At 54.2% G+C, this 21,159-nt stretch overlaps 1 protein-coding gene across 14 annotated transcripts in view; it reads left to right on the top strand.

The window, feature by feature from the left end:
* The window catches only part of FGD5 (FYVE, RhoGEF and PH domain containing 5), a 137,965-nt gene that overhangs the window by 3,083 nt on the left and 113,723 nt on the right, over positions 1 to 21,159 (top strand). For 2 of the 14 annotated variants that reach the window (XM_073787735.1, XM_073787741.1), the window contains exon 1: positions 19,066 to 19,486. The exons of 1 other annotated variant lie outside the window; for it this stretch is intronic. In XM_073787735.1, the coding sequence (XP_073643836.1) occupies positions 19,474 to 19,486 (13 nt within the window). In that variant the 5' untranslated portion in view covers positions 19,066 to 19,473. Of the gene's footprint in view, positions 1 to 12,081; positions 12,328 to 19,039; positions 19,487 to 19,510; positions 19,630 to 21,159 lie in introns of those variants that run through there. 11 more of the 14 variants (XM_073787743.1, XM_073787746.1, XM_073787738.1 and 8 more) reach the window with 11 other exon arrangements.

Below are 21,159 nucleotides of genomic sequence, written 5' to 3'. Positions count from 1 at the left end.
TCGCTGGGCTCTGGACCTTCTGAGAGCCTCAGGTCCGTGTCCTGTGGTCCCCAGTCCACTGGGGGGCGTCTCCACATGGCGCGACCTGCCCACACTCACACTGACCTCACTCCTTCCACCCTGGTGCTTAGGGGTCCGGAGCAGCGCTGCGTAGTTGCCCGTCTGCCAGGGCTTCCCGCGTCGAGGCCCCCCTCTGCGGGCCATCTGTCTGCCCTCTGCCGCTCAGCAGCCCTGGGATATGGGGACCGACACTGAGAGGTGACAGGGCTGGTGAGGTCCCCTGGCAGACGGGCAGCTGATCCAGGGTGACACTGATAGTGGTGCCGGGCTGGGCCCCCAGGCCTCAAGAAAGAACCACGTGGGAAGGGCGGGGGAGATGAACGGAGGTGGGGGCCTCAGAACTGTGCCTTTCCCAACCCCGTGGCTACGGGGGTGCCATGCCCCTTCTGCTTGCAACCCCCAGTGGTAAGGGGCTCACTCCTCCTGGCCGCCTGTGCCCTCCCTGCTCCACTCTGCCTGAGACAAAGCTCCTCTTCCTCACCCTGTGAATCCAACGCCTGGCGAGGTCTGACGCTGCCCTGTGGACCCCCAGACCTGCCTGCTGCCCTGCTCTGGGATAGCACCTGGGGCCTCTCTGACCTCTACAGAACCAGGAGGCTTTTCTGAACTCCAAGGTCTGTGACTGTAGCTGGAGAAGCTCTAAGGTGGTTTGCAGAATAAAATGAGGACAGGGCTGCGGCCACTTGTCGATGTGTATATTTCAGGCTGGTGGGCTCTGCGTCTACTTAGCCTCCCCCCACTCTGCCCCTACAGCGAGGCCAGCCCGGGGCACTGTTTCCAAGGTCTGGCTCTTTTAAATTTAGCTGCAGGAAAAAGCAGTTTGTGCGGGCCTGGACCACGGAGACAATCAGCAACAGGAAAAAGTCATCCGAGGGGAGTTTTCAGTGAATTATGGAGGCATTGTTCCTGCGCCCAAGGAGCCGGGGCTGCTGGTCCAGCCTCGCTGACCCAGCCCAGGCCTCTGGGGCCAAACACTGCCTGAGCTGCGTCAGGACAACACAATGTAAGAGTCTGAAGGCCAAAAAAAAAAAAAAAGAGCAGAGGAAGAAAAATACTGGAAATTCCCTGTGTCCCAGCGATGGAAGAGCCTTTCTTGAAAATCAACAGCGAGGGAAAGGTTGCTGCCCGCCCAGGCGGGGGGCCTCAGGAACAGGAGGAAGTCACAAGCGATATTTTGAGATATTTTCAGTCTGGTGTGATGCCGGTCGATTTTCCAAAACATGAGGGCCTCATGCTGGGGGGGGAGAGTTGAGGTTGGACAGGGGTTGACCGGGGGTGGGGCCAGGCTCAGGATGGGCCAGGACGAGGACATAAACAGAAGCTGACCCAGTTGGAGAGCTCTGGTGTCCCAGCTGGCTGACATGCAGGCCCCTCGAAGCCCTGGGAGACCCAGGGGGTCTCCCATTGATCTAGAGGCCCTTTTGGCTCTCACCTTGATGAGAGGATCACAGATGAATACTGGGATCCCCTACACAGAAAGCCTGATAGGTGGCCAGGCAGATTCCACTTGCTCACCTCTTCCGATGGGGCGCTCACTACCTAATATCAGCCTAACCCACTTCTGCATGGCTCAGCCTGGGAGAAACAATAGCAATGCTTCTGGAGGAGACACAGTGGTGAACAAAATAGACAAAAATGTGTGTGCTCATGGAGCTGACATTCTAGTGAGGAGACATAGACAATATACAAAATTAATAATGTTTATAGCATGTTAGAAATCATAAGCACCATGAGAAGATAAAGCAGGGAAAGGAGCAGGAAGTGCTTGAGATACAATTTGAAAAAATAGGGGGTTAAAGAGAAAATTCCTCTTCACTCTCAGCTGGGACCAGCCCCCACCCTGCCCCTGGGCCCATAGCCCATCTGCTCCTTGAGTCCTGGGATAGCCTTGCTCTGCTCCAGGCTGAGCAGGGCCAGCTACTCATGGGAAGGGAGCTCCAGCCCCCTCCTCCCCCCTCTGCAGCGGGTCAGAGCTGAATGCCTTCCCCAGAAGTGGGAACAGCACTTTAAATCCCTTCCCTCTATGAATGCACCTCTGTCCCAATTTAGCTGTTTTAGAAGCTGTCCCCCGTTACCTCCCCCTGAGCCCCCCGACTTCTGACGCCGTGAGCGGCCAAGAAGCCGTGCCTCCTCTGTCCAAGGTGCTGTGCGTGTGCCCACCCAAGATGAAGGATTTGCATTTATTCCTCTTGCTTCCTCTTGTGGAATTCTTTTTGGCACAGAGGTGGACCACTTATGAGGCAAAGAGTTAATAGTAACATACAAAGAGTGCCTAAAAATACACAACAAAAATAGAGGAAGGAATACAGGCAAAGACTCTGATCAGGCAATTCGCTCCAGAAATGCAAATGGCCAATAAATAAATGAATGCAGAGCCGCTCCGGGCTCAGGCAGTGGTGGAGACACAAACAAAAAGAACAGTGAGATGCCATTTCTCTCCCATCAGACTGGAAAACAATATTAAATATTGATAACATCCAGTGCCAGCAAGGAGGGGGGCAGTCAAGCAGTTTTGACACTGCTGGTGGGAGTATGAGTTGCCACAGTCTTTTGGGACAGTAATCTGCAGTTTCTATTAAACTTTAAAATGTGTGTGCCCTTTGATCCAGCAAAACCATACAGACACATAGGTGATAGGTACAAGGGTATTTGTTCGAAAAAAGGCACGTACTAAGTGTTGATCAATAGGGCAATGCTTGAATGAATCCTGGGACATTCATTCTATAAAATATTTGGCAGCCATATGTATGGACCTGGAACCGTGTTTGTGTATATTACTGGACAAAAAACAAGTTGCAAAGTCAGGTACATGGTGTGATCTATTTTTGTAAACATGTTTTGAAAGAGCAAAGAGTAAAATGGAAAGAACTATTCACCAAACTGCTAACATTGTTTACCCCAGGGCAAGAGGATCGTTAAGGGCAAGATTGTTATATTTTTATGTCACTTCTGTATTGTTTGACTTTCACAGTCAGTTTTTATAGCTCCAATAATTTAAGTAGTAAATACTTTTTCTTAAAAGCCATTTTGAGAGGTTCTTATGAAGGTCTGCCCATAAGAGGAGGTCATCGTCTCTCTGCCGAGCTGGGAGTCTGGCAGACCCTCCAAGGAGTATTCCGGTGTTCACGCCTCACCTCACATGAGCAGGCATCCCGCTGCTCACTGAGCCTTGTGGGTTCTCCCTGCCTCAGTTTCCCATATCTGCCTCTTCCGTGCCTCATGCTACCTTCCCTATTCTGTGAATAGTGCTGGTTCCAGAAACTGTGTCGAAGGGACTGGGCTGGGTTTCCTGATCCTGGTTAAAGATTTGGGAGACCAGGACAACAACTAGTTTCCACCTTGCATGCCAGCTCTGAGCAGTGGCAGAGGCTGCTATGCAGAAAGGGATTCTGAGGCCGTTTCTAGGCTCCACTGGCAAGGGTGCTGTGATTGATTAGCAATGTCTGCTCTTGTCAGGGGACTGGTCAATGGAAGCACCAAAGTCACTGATGGTCCATGCTTGGTCTAGGCCAGTGATTCCCAGCCTGAAACATGAACAGGAATCACAAGGGATCTCGTTAACACGCAGATTCAGGTCCAACAGGTCTGGGGCAGGATCCAAGAGTCTGCATTTCTAGCAAGCCCCCAGGAGATTCGGGGCTGCTGGTCCGAGGACCGCCCTTTGGGGAGTGTAGGTCAAGGATCTTTGCAATCTCCATTCACAGCTACCTGATCTTCTCCCCCAAGTTTTCACACATTTGCAAACAGAAGTGATCAAACCCACCCCCACTGTCCAGCACTTTATTTATTATTTATTTATTTATTTATTTATTTATTTATTTATTTATTTATTTTTGGCTGTGTTGGGTCTTCGTTTCTGTGTGAGGGCTTTCTCTAGTTGCGGCAAGCGGGGGCCACTCTTCATCGCGGTGTGCGGGCCTCTCTTTGTCGTGGCCTCTCTTGTTGCAGTGCACAGGCTCCAGACGCGTAGGCTCAGTAATTGCGGCTCACGGGCCTAGTTGCTCCGCGGCATGTGGGATCTTCCCAGACCAGATCTCGAAGCCGTGTCCCCTGTATTAGCAGGCAGATTCCCAACCACTGCGCCACCAGGGAAGCCCTGTCCAGCACTTTTTATATCCATCACATCTCTGATTCTTGGAACAGCCCAGGTTATTATTATCTTCCTTGACGGACGAGGAACAGGAGGCCCGGGAGGGGAAAGAAGTCACCCATGGTCCCCCAGCCACTGGTGGCAGATTGATCGCCCACCTCCCTCACCCCCAGCCATCTCCTTTCTGGAGCCAGAAACCACCCAGAAAGACCCTGCTGCTCCCTGAAAGCCCTGTGTTCCGTGCCATAAATAAGTCCCCGGCTGCACCCAGGTCCCTCCCCTTCCCTGGGCAATGTTTCACAGCAGGCTGGGGCTGGATGGGAGGCTTGCCGACAGCATGAGTTATGGGCTCCGGGAAGCCCATTCGTCACTGAAGGGAGAGAAGTTAACTCGAGCTTATTAAGTCTACAAGTTTATTATTCACATTGATCACCCAGCAGACAGCACCTGCCACCCCACCCTGGAACCGCAGTGCATTCTGATCACAGGATGGTGTTGTGGCTAGGGAGACTCCCGAGTCCCCAGGAAATGCAGGTGGAGCACAGCCACCTCCGCTGCCCCTTCTAAGAGGCAAGGAGGGTTTCTCATCAGTGGCTTGTCACTCGTCTGCTCCCCACACATCTGCCAGCCCGTGTTTTGGGCCAGGCTCTGAACCGGGAGCTGGGACGCCAGGGATGCACAATCTGACCCCGTCTCCACCATCACGGCAAAGGAGGCAAAGGAGGTGGGACAACCTGGTGGTTGGGAGCCCAGCCTTGTGGTCTGCCCGGTTTGATCTCCAGTTCTGCCACTCAGCAGCAGGTGACCTTTCATTTAAGTCCTGTGACTTTTCAGAGACTCCGTTTGTCATCTGTAAAGTGAGGACATGCTCATTCATTAGACTAATATTTATTGAGTCCCTACAGAAGCGAAAGACTTGCTGCCGTCAGAGAATTTGTGTTTGGAGATGGAGACAGGCATAAAGCAATTGAGGAACATAAATATAGAGTCATTTCAGATAGTGGCGAGTGCCAGGAAGAAAATAACCTGGGTCGCCCGGTGGAGAGTCACTAGCAGCGTTGAGGGGATATGGGTGGGGTGCCCTGGCCTCTCCAAGAAGGTGGCGTTTGAGCTGAGACCTGAATGACGGGCAGGAGGCAGCCAGGGAGAGAGCTGGGCCAAGGGAGAGGGAGAAAACTGCAAGGACACTAGCCGTGCTCGGGCAAAGATGTGCACGGGGACAAGAGAAGAGGCCGGGGTACCTGGGAGTTCAGTGAGACGGTGGGGAGGAGAGAGACGGGGGCCAGCAGCTGATGTAAGGACTTCAGATTTCATTCCACTGGCTGGTTTTAGGTTAAAAGAGTTGTTAGGGATATACCCATACTTGACCTCCCTCCATGGCTGTTATGAAGTCCAGTGGACACTGGGTGCCACGGTCTGATCCCTGTTTCAGGACAGTGCCCCCTGTCCCTCAGCTGCAGTGATAATGGCTCCTAATGGCTGACAGCTGCTGCCCCTCTCCTGGGCATTGCCCTTGGCTGCCACCCTTCTCCAGGGCCCCCTCCCCTCAAGGTGGGGCTAACTCTGTGGTGCTCTTGGCACTCCAGAGCTGCGCCGAGGCCAGTCTCCAGCCAGGGCCACAGCCTCGCTTGGCGTTTTGCCTTTGCCCTCCCTGTATCCCTCACTCCTGCTGAGAGCACTTCTTCAATAATTCACATACACCTGGATCCCTGACTTGGGCTCTGCTTCTAGGGGCCCCAACCTAAGACACGAGGATAGATCCAGCAGTGACTGTAAAGGCTGGACCCAAGGCCTGCCATGCGGTGGTAACTCAGGGTGAGCACCTTGTCTGGTTTCACCAAGTCATCCATGGTTTTAGCACTGAAAGTCCTGCCTTCCAGGAAACTCCTTGGTCCTGGGCAAACCAGGATGGTTGGTGGCTGGTAACTGCTTGATAAGGTTCATTCATCCATTCAGCAAATACCACTTGCTGTGAGCGTGTGCCTGGTTCTGTCAGTGGAGCCATGGCAAGGTCCAGCCTCACGGAGCTCACGGTCCAGCTGCAGGAGGCTGGCAACATCATCAGAGGCTTACTCAGGCCTGCAGGTCAGGAGATCAGTCCTTAAAGGGGGAGGAGTTGCCACCCAATGAATGGGGAGGGGTGTTCAGGAGAGCACCCACCTCGGGGAGCTGATGGTCAGGAAAGCCCAGAGCTTCAGATCTCCAAATGCAGAGAGAGGCCACGAGAAGCAGGTTCTGGGGTGCCACCAGCCATGCCCTCAGCTGCTCCAGGAAACAGGAAAGCCCAGAATGCCTGCAAATCAAAAACTTCTTTGGGGAGAGCCCTCTGGGGCCACTGAGGCTCCTGGGCCATCAGTCAAGGCAGTTAAGACAGGACTGGGAACCTCCCGTGAGCCCCACGATAGCCCAGACAAGTGGACCTAGTATCTCCATTTTACGGACAGGGAAACCGAGGCTTAAAGAGGAGTCATCACTTGCCCAAAGTCACCCAGCCAGTGAGTGGTGCAGCCTGGGAGGGGTCCCAGGGCTCTCAGGCTCCACAGCCACTAGGCCACCTCATTAATTCCAGAAGACGAGGAAGGCATTACAGCCTACATTTGATTCATCCCTTTCAACACTCCCCTTTCATCCACTCTCTGATTCTAGGGGGAAAGTGCAGGTGAAAGTGCAGGTCCCAGAGCCAGCCTTTCTGGGTCCAGACTCCAGCCCCATCATCCCTCTCTGCACCACAAGGGCCTTGTCTCTCAAAGACGGGATCACAAGAGCACCTCCCTCCAAGGCTTGTTGTGAAGATTAAACGAGTTAATATATGGACAGCACTTAGAGCAGAGACTGGCACACTGTCTCAGCTATTATTGCTATTTTTATTACCATGATTTAGTACAAGCAAGTCATAAAAATAAAACATTGGAAACAACCTAAATGTTCAGTAGTAGAGGAGTTATTAAGCAAACCATGATTATCTATTTCAGTGGACACAACATTGATTAAGACAGGTGGCCTTGGCACAGAAATAGACAACTAGACTAAGAGAACAGAATAGAAAGTCCAGAACTAGACCAACATGGGTGGCATCACCAGATTTATGACAACGGAGACACTGCAGTGGAGTGGAATAAGGATGATGAATTTTAAATAAATGCTGCTGGATTGGTTGAATATGCACATGAGGGAGAAAAGATCCTTGACCCCTACCTCACACCATACGCCCATATCTGCTTCAGTGAACTCCAGGCAGCCATCATCTTGACCAGAACATTGGATCTGTGTAAGTTTCCCTAGTCCTGCACTTTGAAGAAGGTAACCTTATGAGAAAATGTGAGAACTTGGAATAATAAAGCCACTTCAAGAGCATGCACAGACACTGATGAGGAAGGCAAGGTGAATTTCGGTGGCATCAGTGGCTTCATGTGAATGAAAATTTTGGTTGTGATGGTTGTCCTTTCAGTAAAGTGACAGACAGTCCTTTATTTTGAAGTTTTCTCACAAAATTCACCCAGTCCAAGGTAATCACAGGAGTAGGAAGATGAAATTTAGGCAACAAGTAGTCAATAAGAAAGTTCCGATTTCCTTTGGAGAAAAAGGAAAACATGTTTTGTTGTCCCCCGACAGCGAGATGGAAAAAAAATAAAATAACCAAGGGAAAAGTCACCCCACGCTTTCCTTGTGGCCGTGGGCCCCCACCACCGTTGGCGCCGCGAGGAAGTCGAAGGTTGAGTGAGCAAAACATGTTTTCCTTCGGCAGGACGTCTGTAGGAACTGTTGGAATCAATTATTGGGAAACACAAAAATAAAATAAACTTCAGCCTGTGGTAAACATTACCCCTTCTTTCAGGGATCAGGAAAACAAAGGTCAGGATTGGGGTCAACATGGAACAGTGGGCCAGCACGCCAAGCAGGAAGCCACGACCTGGGCTTTGGTGAGGCCTGGCAAGGCGGGAGCCTTCCTGAGCCTCAGTTTACCCAGCTGCAAATTCATGATCAGGTGTCCATCTCACAGAGTTGGGAGAACTCACTGCTCAATGAATGTGTACTTGGCTCCTACTCTGTGCCAGGCTGTGGGCTGGGCACTCGGAGGTGCTGTTTTTGCAGTGCTGGTGTGCACAGGGCCAGCTTCACGAGTGTGTGGCCATCACAGCCACATGGGGACCCACACTCAGGAGGGCCCCGTGCTTGGTTTAAACCCCCATGTTCTACTGTCACCATTTGGAATTCTTAATTTTTAGACGAAAGGCACTGCATTTTCGCTTTGCACTTGGCCCCACAATTGCACGGCCGGTCCTAGCTGTGATGCTTTTCGCTTGCTCCCTGAGTGTGTCTGACCCCCCAGGTTCCCTCCAAGGCTTGGCACAAAAAGGGTGCCCATAAATGGGGTTGAAATGAATGTCAGAGGAAAGGCCGGGGGTTATAAATACTGCTCTACCACCCGCCCCACATGTGCCCTGGTCACAGGGAACCCCTCAAACCCTCATCAGTGCTGCGACTGCCACTGTTTGGGGGGAAATCATCTCCATTTTGGTTGGGGAGATCCTGAGTTAAGTGCAATGGGAAAAGCACCAGCCGTGTGGTTACGACAGACCTGGGATCACAACCGTCTGCTGCTCGATGCCTATGTATTCCCAGGCAAATTTCTGGGCCTCAGTTTCCTCATCTGTAAAATGGGTATAATCATACCTGCCACACAGAGTGCCTGTGGTGATTAAACATAACATGTCAAGCACCACAGCTCCACCAGTTTGAGGAGGCACCGAGCCCACATCTATGTAGGCAGGAGTGTCTGCAACCTGAGGGAGGCAAATCATCCTCGGACTTTAAGAGTTTGAGTGGACCCCAGAGCAAAGTCTGGATGCTGCTGCCTGTTCATTAGTAAAGTGTGAACAAATTTTATTTATAGTTAAACATTAAACTGTCAAGTCAGTGAGGTTAGACCTTCACAAACAATAAAAGACATCAAATTCTAACTGATGGCCTGCTTTGTGCCAGATACTTCTTCACTAGTAATACTTAGGAATAATATCTAACATTCTGAGCGCATGTTACATAACAGACACCGGGCTAAGCACTGCAGGGTCATCATCTTACTTCATCTCCCCTAGTGGGCACGTGCGGTAGGTGCTAGAAATGCCCCATCTTATAAATGAGGGGGATACCCAGCGGGACAAGGACTTGCCAGGAGCTCAGGGCTGAGAGATGGGGCGGGGGTTGGGGCTCAAACCCCAGTGTGTAGTCCACACCTTCGTCCCAAACTCTGAGCTGTCAGGCTCTGTCCCCAGTTCACACTGTGAGATCATCAGAATTTGTCAGACCATGTGCTGAAGGTCCCCTCCCTCACACGCTGTCCCCTCCCTAGGGGCTCCCCTGAGCTGGAGAGGATCAGGCTCCAGCCTGTAGCCCCCCTGCCAGAAGGCAGCTAGGAGGCAGCTCCCGCGGGGTACCATGCGTGCTGACTGCAGCCTCTTCTAGAAGGATGGAGACCCCCAGTTGTGGGGCAGTGCACTGGTGCCCAGGGTGCTGAGTGTTTTCATGGTGTCGGATTCATTTCTCTAAGTGTCTGGATTTCAGGTAGAGGAAGCTCACCCCAGAAGTTGATGGTGTCCATGACAGGCGGTCACATTGCCTCTGGGTCCCTCCGCACGGGTGCACACGCGCTTATTGAGCTAATTAACATGGTCCTTGCAGAGCCGCTCCCCCCACCTCTGCCACCAGCCGGCAGAGGGGCAGAGCTCCATTCCGGAAAATAAATCAGGAGTCAGGCCTGGTGGCTCATCCAAATGCCTGTTTTAAAATCGCCAGCCTTGCTGGTGCATCCTGGAAGGTGACATTGCCACCCGCATTCCGCAAAGATGTCTCACAAGGGGAGGAGAGCCCTGTGAGGACATGAGCTCCCTGTCCCTGGGGTAAGTCAAGAGCAGGTAGGAGGTCAGAGGTCGGAGAATGGAATCGACTGCCTGGCAGGCCTTCCCAGGGCTGCCCCAGCTTGGCAGGGCAGGGTGTGGACATGCTCATGCCCCCTCAGACACTCCTCCACACCCTGAGATTATCAATGGACAGGCTCTCAGCTGATGACCCAGTTGGAACTTCAGGCTTTTTGGCTGGAAAGGATCCCTGTGCTCCTCCCAGCCCAGTCTCCACTCACAGTGCGGCCTCCACAGCCTCAATCCCGTGTTTCCCAAAATGAAGACTCTCCACCTCGACCTCAGGGAGGCTTAACTCACTGGGCCTGGAATGGGGTTTTGGAGTTCGCGCTTTAACCAGTGCAGAGGGTGCTTCAGTCCAGGAAGTTTGTGTTCACCTACGTTAACCCAATGATGTGGCCGATGGCAGTGGCCTTGACAAAGCCTTGGAGATTTTTCAGAAAGTCAATCACCTTTTCTCATCTGTGTGCGAGGCCCCTTTCAGCTCTTCGGAAGACTAAGGAGAAAGGCACAGGCCCCTGGGTTTCCCCTCAACTCCGCCCCCTCCCAGCCGTGTGGTCTTGGGCTCAAGACTTTGCTTCTCTGCGCCTCAGTTACCTCATCTGAAAAATGCGGATAATGATACATCCCTCCCCGTGCACGAGTCCCCTACACAGTTCTTGGTGATTGTTAACATTCGTGAACAAAACTAGTTCCTTACAGGGCAGGCATTTAACCCTTGCTCCCCTCACCTCCAACCAACTCCTCTTGAGAGCTGCCTTCCTGGCCGAGAGACCACATCTCTTCAGACTGTGGAAGTGAGCAGGGGTTTGGTGATAAGGCCCAGGAAGGGGGGCCTCTGTCAGTATCGTCCCTTCGGTACGCAGCAGATATTAGAGTGGCTCTCACTGTGTGCCAGGCTCTGCTCCGGGCGCCCTGCCCTCCCTGAGCTGTCGTACCAGGTGGGGAGACGGACATCACATAGGGAAACAGATAAATCCTGAGACGATCTCAGATATAGGTAAGTGCAGGTGAAGAAGAGACACTGGGTGAGGGGATGCTGAGGGACTGGAGGGGGTGGGGTTGCCTCTGAGAATAGGTGACATTGGAGACCTGGCGGATGAGGGGGTCAGCCCAGCCACGTGAGCATTTGGGAAGGCATTTTAGAGAGCAGGACAAGTCCCAGGGGCCGGAGGGAGCCGGGCAGGGTCTGGGATGGAGAGGAAGGCCGGTGTGGCCGGAGCCCAGGGTGGTGGGAGATGGGGTGGGGAGGGGGCGTGGTGAGGCAGGGAGTGTGGGATCTTGGAGGCCACAGCGAGGAGAGCAGCCTCTGCCACAGTGCGGGAGCTGCGTCCACCGCATCCTCCTCGCAGCAGCCCTTGGGCGTCGGAGGGAGGGAGGCTGGGTGTGTCCTGGTGCGCCGTCAAGGAAAAGGCTGGGCCCCTGAACAGTGGCAGCACTGGGGGCAGGTCATGGAGTCCCCGCCCTGCCCTGCTCCCCAGCACCAGCACAGATGGTGTCTCCCCATGACTTAGGTCTCTCCAGGGTCCTGGGCAAGGTCCCCCCAGGAAACACACCATTCAGAGTCCCTGTCACTCTGCATGTCCGCACAGCCAGAGGCAGGTCTTTAAACATGCGAATCAGAACATGTCCAGCCTGCCTCACCCTCCTTGGCTCCGCCTTGCTCTGAGGATAGACCCAAAGGCTCTCTGCTCCCCCCCTCGCCCGCCCCTGTGCCTCGCTGATCCCCAGATAGCACACCTGCCGCCCCGCTGCCCGAATGCTCCCCTCCCCCACCCGCCGCCCTTGCAGGTCATTCCCTGCAAGTCTCTGGTCTGCACGGACATGTGGGCCTATTGACCTCCTGACCCCCATCTACACACTCAGCCCACGAGGCAGGAGGTTGTCATTCGTGTCATTGTCGCTGCCATCAGGGCATAGAACAGCTCATAGCACAAGCGAGTACGCGCTGGACGAGCGGTGAACTCAGTGGACGCTCACAACAGCCCCGCGCTGTTTCCTGTTTCACAGGTAGAGAAACTGAGGCTGGAAGGTTCAGTCACCTGCCCCAGGTACACAGCCAGCACAGCCAAGATTTCAACGGACACAGCTGACCTCAGACCCCACCGTGTGCTCGCGGTGTGGCCACGCCTTTGCCCTCGGAGTTGAACTCCACGTTGACATCCATCCGATGGGTATGAAGTCCCCAACCTGCCCTGCCCTCAGAATGGTGGTGAGACTTGGAGGATGTCACCTGTACAGTGCCACACCCACGAGGGGCTGGTAAGAAAGGGCCTCAGCCAGGCCTGACCTCAGAAGGGTTAACATGGCCTCTTTGTCCCATGGTTGCCATGGGGACAGTTCCTGTCCTTCAGGAAGCAGGGAGAGCAGTTTCCTGTTTTGAAGAAGGCTCGAGGGCTGTTTTCCTCCAATCAGCCTGCCCAAAGAGGGACAGGAAGCCTAGCGCCGGGCCACCCCTAATGCTGGGTGTGTGGTGGAGCCATGCCCACGCCCAGCCAGCCAGGAGGGGCCGTTGTGGAAATGCGGCCTCAGGAAAAAGCCAAACGGGCAGCAGAAGGAAAAAAAATGGCTGGCCGGAAGAGGGCGGTCACTTCCTCCACAGACCCTGGATCCCACCCAGTGGTGATAAAAACTCCGAGTGGCCCTGCCCAGCCTCAGACTCCCCTCCCCCAGAGCTCAGCCCTTCCTTGGGGAGTCAAAGGCCTGCTGCACAAAGGCTTTTGAGGCCCCTGCCTGTCCCTCTCACCCATCCCTGCACACTGGACACATCAGCCTACTGGGCCACTGACCCCCAGTTCCCACTCCCACCCGCTGTGTGGCAGGCCCTTTCCTGCTCCCCTCTGCTTGTGTGATTTTTTTCCAGGGTGCAGAGCAAAGCTTGCCTCCTCCTGGAAGCCTTCCTAGCATGCGTTTGAGCCCTGCGATCGTGGGTCAGGAACATTCATAAATTTAGACCTAATCTCTCTTGGGGTCCCTGCCCCAGCCTCCTTGGGCCATCCTACCTCTGGACTTGTCCCTCTGGCTCCCCTCCCACTCCGGCTACAACACGGGTCTGGCCATGTCACTCCCTCCCCCAGAAACACTCTAAAGCTCCCCATCACCAGCAGGGTAAAGTCCAAACTCTTTGGCCAGCCATTGGAGAGCTTGTCCAGAGCACACTTCTCACCTTGCCCCAATCCTGCCCTCCTCTTCCATCCCCACGGGCTGTACCCTCACCTGGAACGGCAACCTTACCCCTCCACCTGTAAATGACACTGTAAAGCCCAGCCCAATGAGCCCATTCAATCTTCTGCCTTCACCCCTAGCTCTACTGTGTCACTGTTAGCTGACCCAGACCCGTTTCTCAGACCAAGCCATGAGCTCTTCAAGGACAGGAAAGGGAAGAGAGAGGGGAAATAACATCCTTTCATCCTCACCATGACCCCGAGAGAAAGGTCTCATTGTTCCCATTTTACAGAGGACAAAATTGAGGTGCACAGTGGCAAAGTGTCCCTGCCCCCAAGGCCACAGAGCCAGTGACTGGTGAAACGCCCCCCCCGCAAGGCCACAGAGCCAGTGACTGGTGAAACCCCCCCCCCAAGGCCACAGAACCAGTGACTGGTGAAACCAGGGGCCTTCAAGACCCCCGCTTCTCCCTCTGCTCGTGCCTGGCCCGGTGTGTGCAGTGGGGTGGGGGTGAGGGCCCGGTCTTTGGGGCACAGGAAGGGAGGGGCGGCCTTGCTAAGCCGAGTCCACCCCGGCAGGTGTCTGGCTCAGATCTGCCCACCCCTGGAGCCAGGAAGGCAACTCAATTACTTTCCAGGGGGAGATAAGCCCTGAAGCTGATGATGTCGCAGCCGTGGCGTTGTGGGGTGAGCAGTCCAAAAGCACAAAGAGGCTGCAGAGCCGGGGTCATTTCCGTTTTCGTAACATGCATTTTATCCCCGGAGACAAAAGGCATAGAGCTGCTCCTCGTGGAAACCGGGAAACCAGGGGGACTCTGCTATAGAGAGGGATGCGAAGGTAGCTGGTCTTGGGCCCCAGCTTTATGGAAGCGCCCCCATCTCAGCGGTAAACAAAACCCCGATCGTTCCCCCACCCCGGGGCCAGGAAGCAGGGTCCAGGCTGCCTCCCCGTGCTCCTGAGGGGCTCCCCTGTTGCCCCCTCTCACCCATCCCAGTATACAGAGGCTGCTCAGTAAATGCTCTCTCCCATCCCTCTCCTGCTCTGATCGTGGGGTGTGCGTGGCCCAGTTCCCGGTGTACTTTGTTTGTAAGCATTTATTGAACACCAACTCTGTACTAGATGTTTAAATGATAATGATCATTTCTTGAGCACCTCCTGTCTTCCCCTCTCCCCTCCTGGATGCTTTAGATAATTCATCTCATTTAATGAGCAGACACTATTATCATATCCTTGACAGGGCAGCAGCGTGTTGAAGTGGGTAAGAAAGCCAGCCCCAGAGCCAGGGTGGAATCCCCACTGTTCACTAGCTATGTATCCCTGGGCGAATGCCTCAGCCTCTCTGTGCCTTGGTAGCCTTGTCTGTAACACAGGGGTAATAACATTGCCTACTTCAGGGGCAGGAGGAGTTTGTTTGTTGGGAGGAGTAAATGAGCTAATATATGCAAAAGACTTACTGAATGCACCAAATAAGCGCTCAGCAAATACTAGCTACCAATGGGGAAGCTGAGGCTGGGACCTGCCCTCCCGCCCAGGTCACACCCAGGTCAGTGTGGCTCCTGACCACTGCACTCTACCGCTTGTCTGGGAGGCTTGGCCGGGGAGCTCACAGAGCCTGGGCGCTCTCTGTTTCTGGAGATCACATCCAGCTTTGGTGCTGGCTCTGCACTTTGCCGAGGCTTCAGGCAGGCGGGAACAGGGAGCTGAATTTCAGTGGTTTTGATCTGAGGTGACTTAAGTTGTATGCAGAGCTCCACATCGTTCCGACTTGGGCCTGGATGTCAGGGGGTGTGGATCCCAGCACTGGAATCCCCTGACTTACCGTAGGATCCCAGGCCAGTTATTTTTCCCTCTGGACTCAGTTTCCGTGTCTGTCAAGTGGGCATAACACCTACCCTGGGTGGCTCATGTCTGCTGAGAGGAGCAAGTAAGATGGTGAGTGATTTGGAAAGCATGAAATCTAGGCAGACTTTGTGCCCATCACAGAGAAATCAGTGTGGCCTGGTAGTTAAGAACATGTTCTCAGAGTGAAGGGGGGGTGAGTCCTGGCTGGGCTGGAAGGGCAAGTCACTTCCCCAGTCTGGGCCTCAGTTTTCCCAAGTGTGAAATGGGGAGATAAGAAACACTTTATAGGGTTCTTGGGAAGAGTAGCTGTGTGAAAGGCTCAAACCCAGAGAGATGATGGGTCATCACCCCCCACATGGTTATTGACCACATCCCTGAGCTCAGTGAGTGGTTATAGCTCAGTTCCATAAGGACTAAGCAAGTCCAACCACCAGTATCAGATCCTAATGTTTGGAAAGCCCTCTGGTCTTTCCCATCCATTTTCTCGTATTGGGAAAAGCAATCAAAGGAATAAGCGTTTCAGCTTCATGGCCCATCACTCCACACCACCGTGTGGTTTCAGCTAAACAAGTTCAGACCTGGGTTTTTTTTTCCCAACTGCCCTTGGTGCTATGATCTTTTAAAGTACACTTTGCTTAGCCTCAAATCCCAAATTCAACAGTCATGGCAAGGTCTTAGCCAAGCACTGAGGTCCCTTCCTGCCCTCCCTGCTTCTTTCCACAGGCCCTACAGCAAAGGGTAAGCTGGCCGTTGATTGAATTATCTGAGCCTCCCTCTCCTGCTCCTGCCTTGGGGGTCCTAGGTTCTTTGGGTTTTATTGCTAATTCCCGGAAATGATCTCAACTCTTAAAACATATTTTCTTCTTGCATCAAATATTGAAATGATTGACCCACTCACTCATTTGTACCCATATTCAAACGGACACCTCCCACCCTCTGTACCTCCACCTCTGTCACCTCCTCCAAGGCCACCATCTCCACCACATCCATCAAATCCATAACCTCCATGCACCTCGTCCTCCACCACCTCCGACTACATCACGCCTTCCACCCTAACCGTGATGTTCACAGCTACTTCTATCCTGTCACCACCTCCCCCTCCCCCTCGTCCTTCGCCTCCAACACGACCTTTCCTACCTCCGCCATCACCTCCATCATCTTCTCCACCGCTTCCACGCAGGGATCCATAAAGTTTATGAAGGGCCTAAGTAACACAAATTCTGCCATTGATTTCCTATTTCAGAGGCAAAAGGTTTTCCCCGCAAAAGGCTGGACGCTTAAGGACTCTGTAGCGGTTCAGAGACGCATAAGTCCTTTGAAAGGATCAAATTCATTTCTGAATTTGGAGAAACTGAGGTACACCCTAGGCCCTTGCCTGAAATGCACATAATCTGATTCTATACTGTGGGCATTAAAAGATAAAAACAAGACAAAACCTACAAACTTGGTTAGGTATATGGAAGTGCTTGGTGAGTGTGAAAACATAAGATTTTTCATAATGACGGGAAACAAGAGTTTCACCTCCCCAGAGCCTTTCCACATTATCTAACTGAAATGTATTGATTCCTGTCTTCAGTATGTGTGCATTGAACATCCTCTGTGTCAGGCACCAACTGGCTCATGAAACAATTCAAATCAGACCTTCATACAAGTTTTATAGTTTTAGTGAGCACCTAATATGCACCAGGAGTTCTGCTGGGTGCAGGCCCCCAGATATCCAGAAACCTACCCACCTTCCAATAATGTATTAATAAGGAGACAGAGGTCAGAGGATTAAGTTCTCACCCCAGTGAGAACCTGGGGAAGTCTCTTCTCTACTTCTTTGGACTTCGGCAGCACATCTGGCCAAAAAGTAATGGGGTGAGTTATCCAGGGCAGTGTTTCTCCAGATGTATAAACAGATCACCTGGAGGTCTTGTTAAAATGCAGGTTCTAGTTCAGTAGGACTGGGGTGGGGCCTGGGATTCTGCATTCTTAAGAAGCCTCTGAGTGCTGCTGTTGCTGGGCTCCACAGACGATGCTCAGAGAAGTGTTTCATCTGTGCAATGAAAACATATGGTTGTCTGGGACTGCCTGGACCAAATGCTGGACCGAAGGCATCTAGGTTCAGGGAGGACAGCCAAGGCTGCGAAATGTCTCGTGGCCATTTGGAATTCTGCCTCCTCACAAGCTCCCAGCACAACTGGTCAAAGTCACAAAAATTCTAGCCTCTGCCACCTTCAGTCCCAGAAAACCAAAGTGATCCCAAACAATAGTCTGAACCTCTGTCCCAGGCCTTTATTTTTGTGGACAACACATATTTTTTGAAGACCTACTAAGTGCTGGGTTCTTTATTAGATGCCAGGGCTGCAGCGGTAAGCAGAGCAGACACAGCCCCTGCCCTGGAGTCATCACCCTGGCATGGGGCCATTTCTGGGCCTCTTGTCCCCAAATGAGGGACAGGAAGGGATGGTGGTGGTGCGGGGGGATATGTTCCATGTCCCCCCCACACCTACTCCCACATAGTAGATACATTGGCTGAATCGCCTGAATGAATTGAGATGCCCCAGCCCCACACCCTCCCACAGAGTGCTGGCGTTGCTGCGAGCCTACACCCTGGCACGTAGTGGGCTCACAACCAAACTACTAAATGACCAAGCCACACCTTGAGCTGGGTCCTGGAGATGCAGACATGGGACAGCCAGGGCAAGAACAGTCAGGAAAGCTCATGTGAACTCTTAGTTTACTCGGTTTCCTCAAATGTAAAATGGGAAGAATTTTGATACCAGCTTCATAAAGTTGTGGTGAGGCTTAAACGAGTAAATATGCAGGTACAGAGCTTAACACCTTGCCAGGCACACAGTAGGTGCTCTATAAGTATTGGCTGCCAGTTATAGATGAGAGACATGACCCTTGCCCTCAGCCTTCAATAGCTGATGGAAGGAAGCCCTTGGTATGGCTTTCAAAGCACGCCTCACCCCAACCTTCTGTGCCTCTTATCAGATGTTGCCACCCTCTATTTCCCTGCCTTGCCAAACCCCTCACGGCTCTTCCATCAGGCCATGCCTTTTCACACATCTAAGTCTCTGCCCAAGCTACTCCCTCCATCTGAAAGGCCTTTTTTTTTTTTTTTTGCTGGAACTCTCTCCACTCAGGGGCCACCTCTTGAGTTCCCACAAGCTCCTGTCCCCATCCCAGCACTTGTCCAGGGAAGCAGAACTGCCTATGTTTGCGTGGCCAATCCAACGGGTGCTCAAGGGTGAAGGCTTGAGTCATCCATGTCACCCAGCACCAGGCCTGGTCCCAGCGAGGTGCTGGCTGGTGAGCGCTGAGTGGACAAAGGCTCCTCATCTACCAGGTCTCCCTTTCAATGTCACCTCCTCAGGGAGACCTTCCTTGATCACCTGTTCTCTACTCCAGAGGTTCTCAAACTAGCTTGCATCGGAAGGACCTGAAGGATTTGTTAAACATGGGATTTCTGATTCAGTTAAGTCTGGGGCGGGCCCTGAGAATTTGCATTTTTAAAAATTACTCTGCCCCACGACCCTGTTTTATCTCCCTCAAGGCACCCATCGCTCTCTGAAACGATGTTTATTGCTTATTTGTCTTGTGTCTCCACTGACATCCCATTTAAGCTCCACTAGGGCAAGAATTTGGGGCTGTCTTGTTCTGCGCTCAGCACGGTGCTGGGCCCAGGACTGAATGAACGCCCGAGGTTGAAAATAAAGTGATAGACGGTCCGCTGGGCGAAGGGACCAGGAAGTCCCCAGAAGCCCAACTCGCCAGCTTCACCCCGCCCCTCCCACCCTCGTGCCTTGAACCTCGTGCAGCTCCCCGAGTCCCCGCGGCCATGGCCCCTTTAAATGTGCGCGGGGACGCCTCGCCCCTCGGCTCCCTCGATCCCTGACAGAGCAGAAAGGGGAGAGAAAAAAAAAAAGTCTTCCTCTCCGGGAGCAGGAGGAAACGTCTAGGAGGGGGCGGAGGGGCAGCGGCGGCAACGGCGGCACGGGCAGCGGCGCGGCGACCAGAGCGCAGCGCGCGCGGAGCTGGGAGCCAGGAGCGGACGCAACACCGCGCGCTGTCCCGGCCGCTGCCCCCGGCCCCGCCCCCGGAGGCTCGCGCCCTGCGCCCCCCTGGCCCTGCGCGCCGCGCGGAGTCCTGAGTGAACGCGACGCCGCGCGCCCTGCGTTCGCGCCCCTTCCCCTCCCTGCCCCCGCCCAGCCCCGCCCAGCCCCGGAGGCTCGCACCCCCCAAGCCCCCACTTGCCCTGCGCGCTGCGCGAAGTCCGGCGCGCGCCGGGGGCGGGGCAGGCGCCACGGGGTGCGGGCCCCGCGGGGCGGCCATGGAGTGAGGCGGCGCGCGGACTCGTGCTCGGAAGGACGGACGCACCGACGGGCGGTCCCTGGCTCCGCGCGCTGGAAGATGAACAGAGCAGGTAGGAGGCTCCGCGCGACCTCAGGCGCCGAGGGACGCGCGCGAGGGGCCCCCGCCAGGCGCTCCAAGTTGTAGCCCGCGGGGCGCCGGGAGCGAGCTGCCGAGAAACCCCCGACCTTCCCACTCTGCTCTGCCTCGGCCGAGGTATGGGCGGGTCACGAGTGCCCTCGCCGAGGAGGACGAGAACATCGGGGGCCGCTGCCCCTGTCCGAGACGCCCAGCCTCGGGGACGCACCCTCGGTCTCGGCGAGGCCGCACCCTGGCCACGTACGGCCGTATCCCGCTCCCACCGCGGTCCCGGTATTGAGGGTCCCCTCGCAGCGGGGAATGACGCTCCGTTCGCAAAGGCGACTTGGTCGCGACCCTAAATTCTCACTCCTGCTCCTCGGGGTCCCCGCCAGGCCCTCGCTGGCCCCTCAGAGGCCCCTCCTGGCCCACGGGAACCGTCTGAGGTCTTCCCCACTGCGGGGTCTATTCCTGGTCCCTCGCTACTCCGAGGCGCGCCCTTAGCGGATTCTTGCTCCCTTCTCTCTTCTAGACGCCCAGACTTGGAGCTCGCTCTCCGAAGGAACTAAAAAGCCCTAGGTTATCACACACACACACACACACACCCGCAGCGCACCCCAACCTCCTGCAGTGCTGTGGCCCGGGGCCGCCTTTGTGCCTCCCCCAGGGGACCGAACGCCTAGGGGACGCCAAGGCTGAGCCGCACTCCAGGCGTTCCCTCCCAAGCCCTTGCTTCTCTGCTCTCCATATCTGCCTTTGCTAGGCCAGGGATTCCGTGAAGTCCAGAACGCGTTTGACAGTAGATAATGATCCCTCCAGAGGAGTGCCATTTAACAGGTTTATTAACGGAGAGTCAGAGATGGGCGGTGCCTGGAACCCAGTTCTCGGGTTCCTGACTCCTCCGCGGGGAGGGCAGAAAGTTTCCTCCTAGAGGTGAGTTTGCAAGGCAGCAGCCCCAGCTAACTTCATTTGCCTGACAGGGAGCGATTACTGCTCTTTTAATATTTTTCTCTTAGAATTTAGCAGAAGGCAGCTCTCTCTCCGACCAACACCCTTGTCCGAATCCGTACTCCAAAACACACATCCCTGAAGAAACAGGAAGCCACCATTTTGGCTGTCTTAGAACCATATCCTGCTGCCCTGAGTATGTGTAAAAAGTGTGTGTTTGTGTGTGTGTTGTGGGCTTTTTCTTTGTATAATCTTTTTGATGAAAAAAGTCATTGTCTTAGGAGTGAGGTGCAGATGGGAGACGTTTGGCTGGATTGAGCTGACAAAGGAGAGACTTGGGGGCCTGGGAGTGTGGTAGCCACCTCCCTGTGTCCAGGCCCTGTTTTGCTGGGCGTGTACGCACCTGGACAGTGAGTGAGTGTTGGTCGCAGGGTAGGAGGTGGGAGTGGGAGCAGGGATTCCCCTTTTGAGTAGTGGAAAAGGCTGGGGCAGGGTCTCAGCGCCCAGCAAGCCACTCCTTGTAGGAAGGAGGTGGACTGCTGCCTGATCTGGCACAGCCTGGACAGAGCCAGGCTAGCTCTTTCCTACACTCCTAATAAAACTCGCTTAAAACAATGGTGAGAGCCGATCCGGTATTCCCACGTTTCCCTGCATGAGGCTTGGGCAAGCCCTCCCTTCTCTGAGAATCTGGGGGATGGAGTGAGCCGGAATACACGTAAA

The sequence above is a fragment of the Tursiops truncatus genome, chromosome 10, assembly GCF_011762595.2.
Source record: "Tursiops truncatus isolate mTurTru1 chromosome 10, mTurTru1.mat.Y, whole genome shotgun sequence".
Taxonomy (NCBI): domain Eukaryota; kingdom Metazoa; phylum Chordata; class Mammalia; order Artiodactyla; family Delphinidae; genus Tursiops; species Tursiops truncatus.
This window is presented reverse-complemented; position numbering and strand designations above follow the sequence as displayed.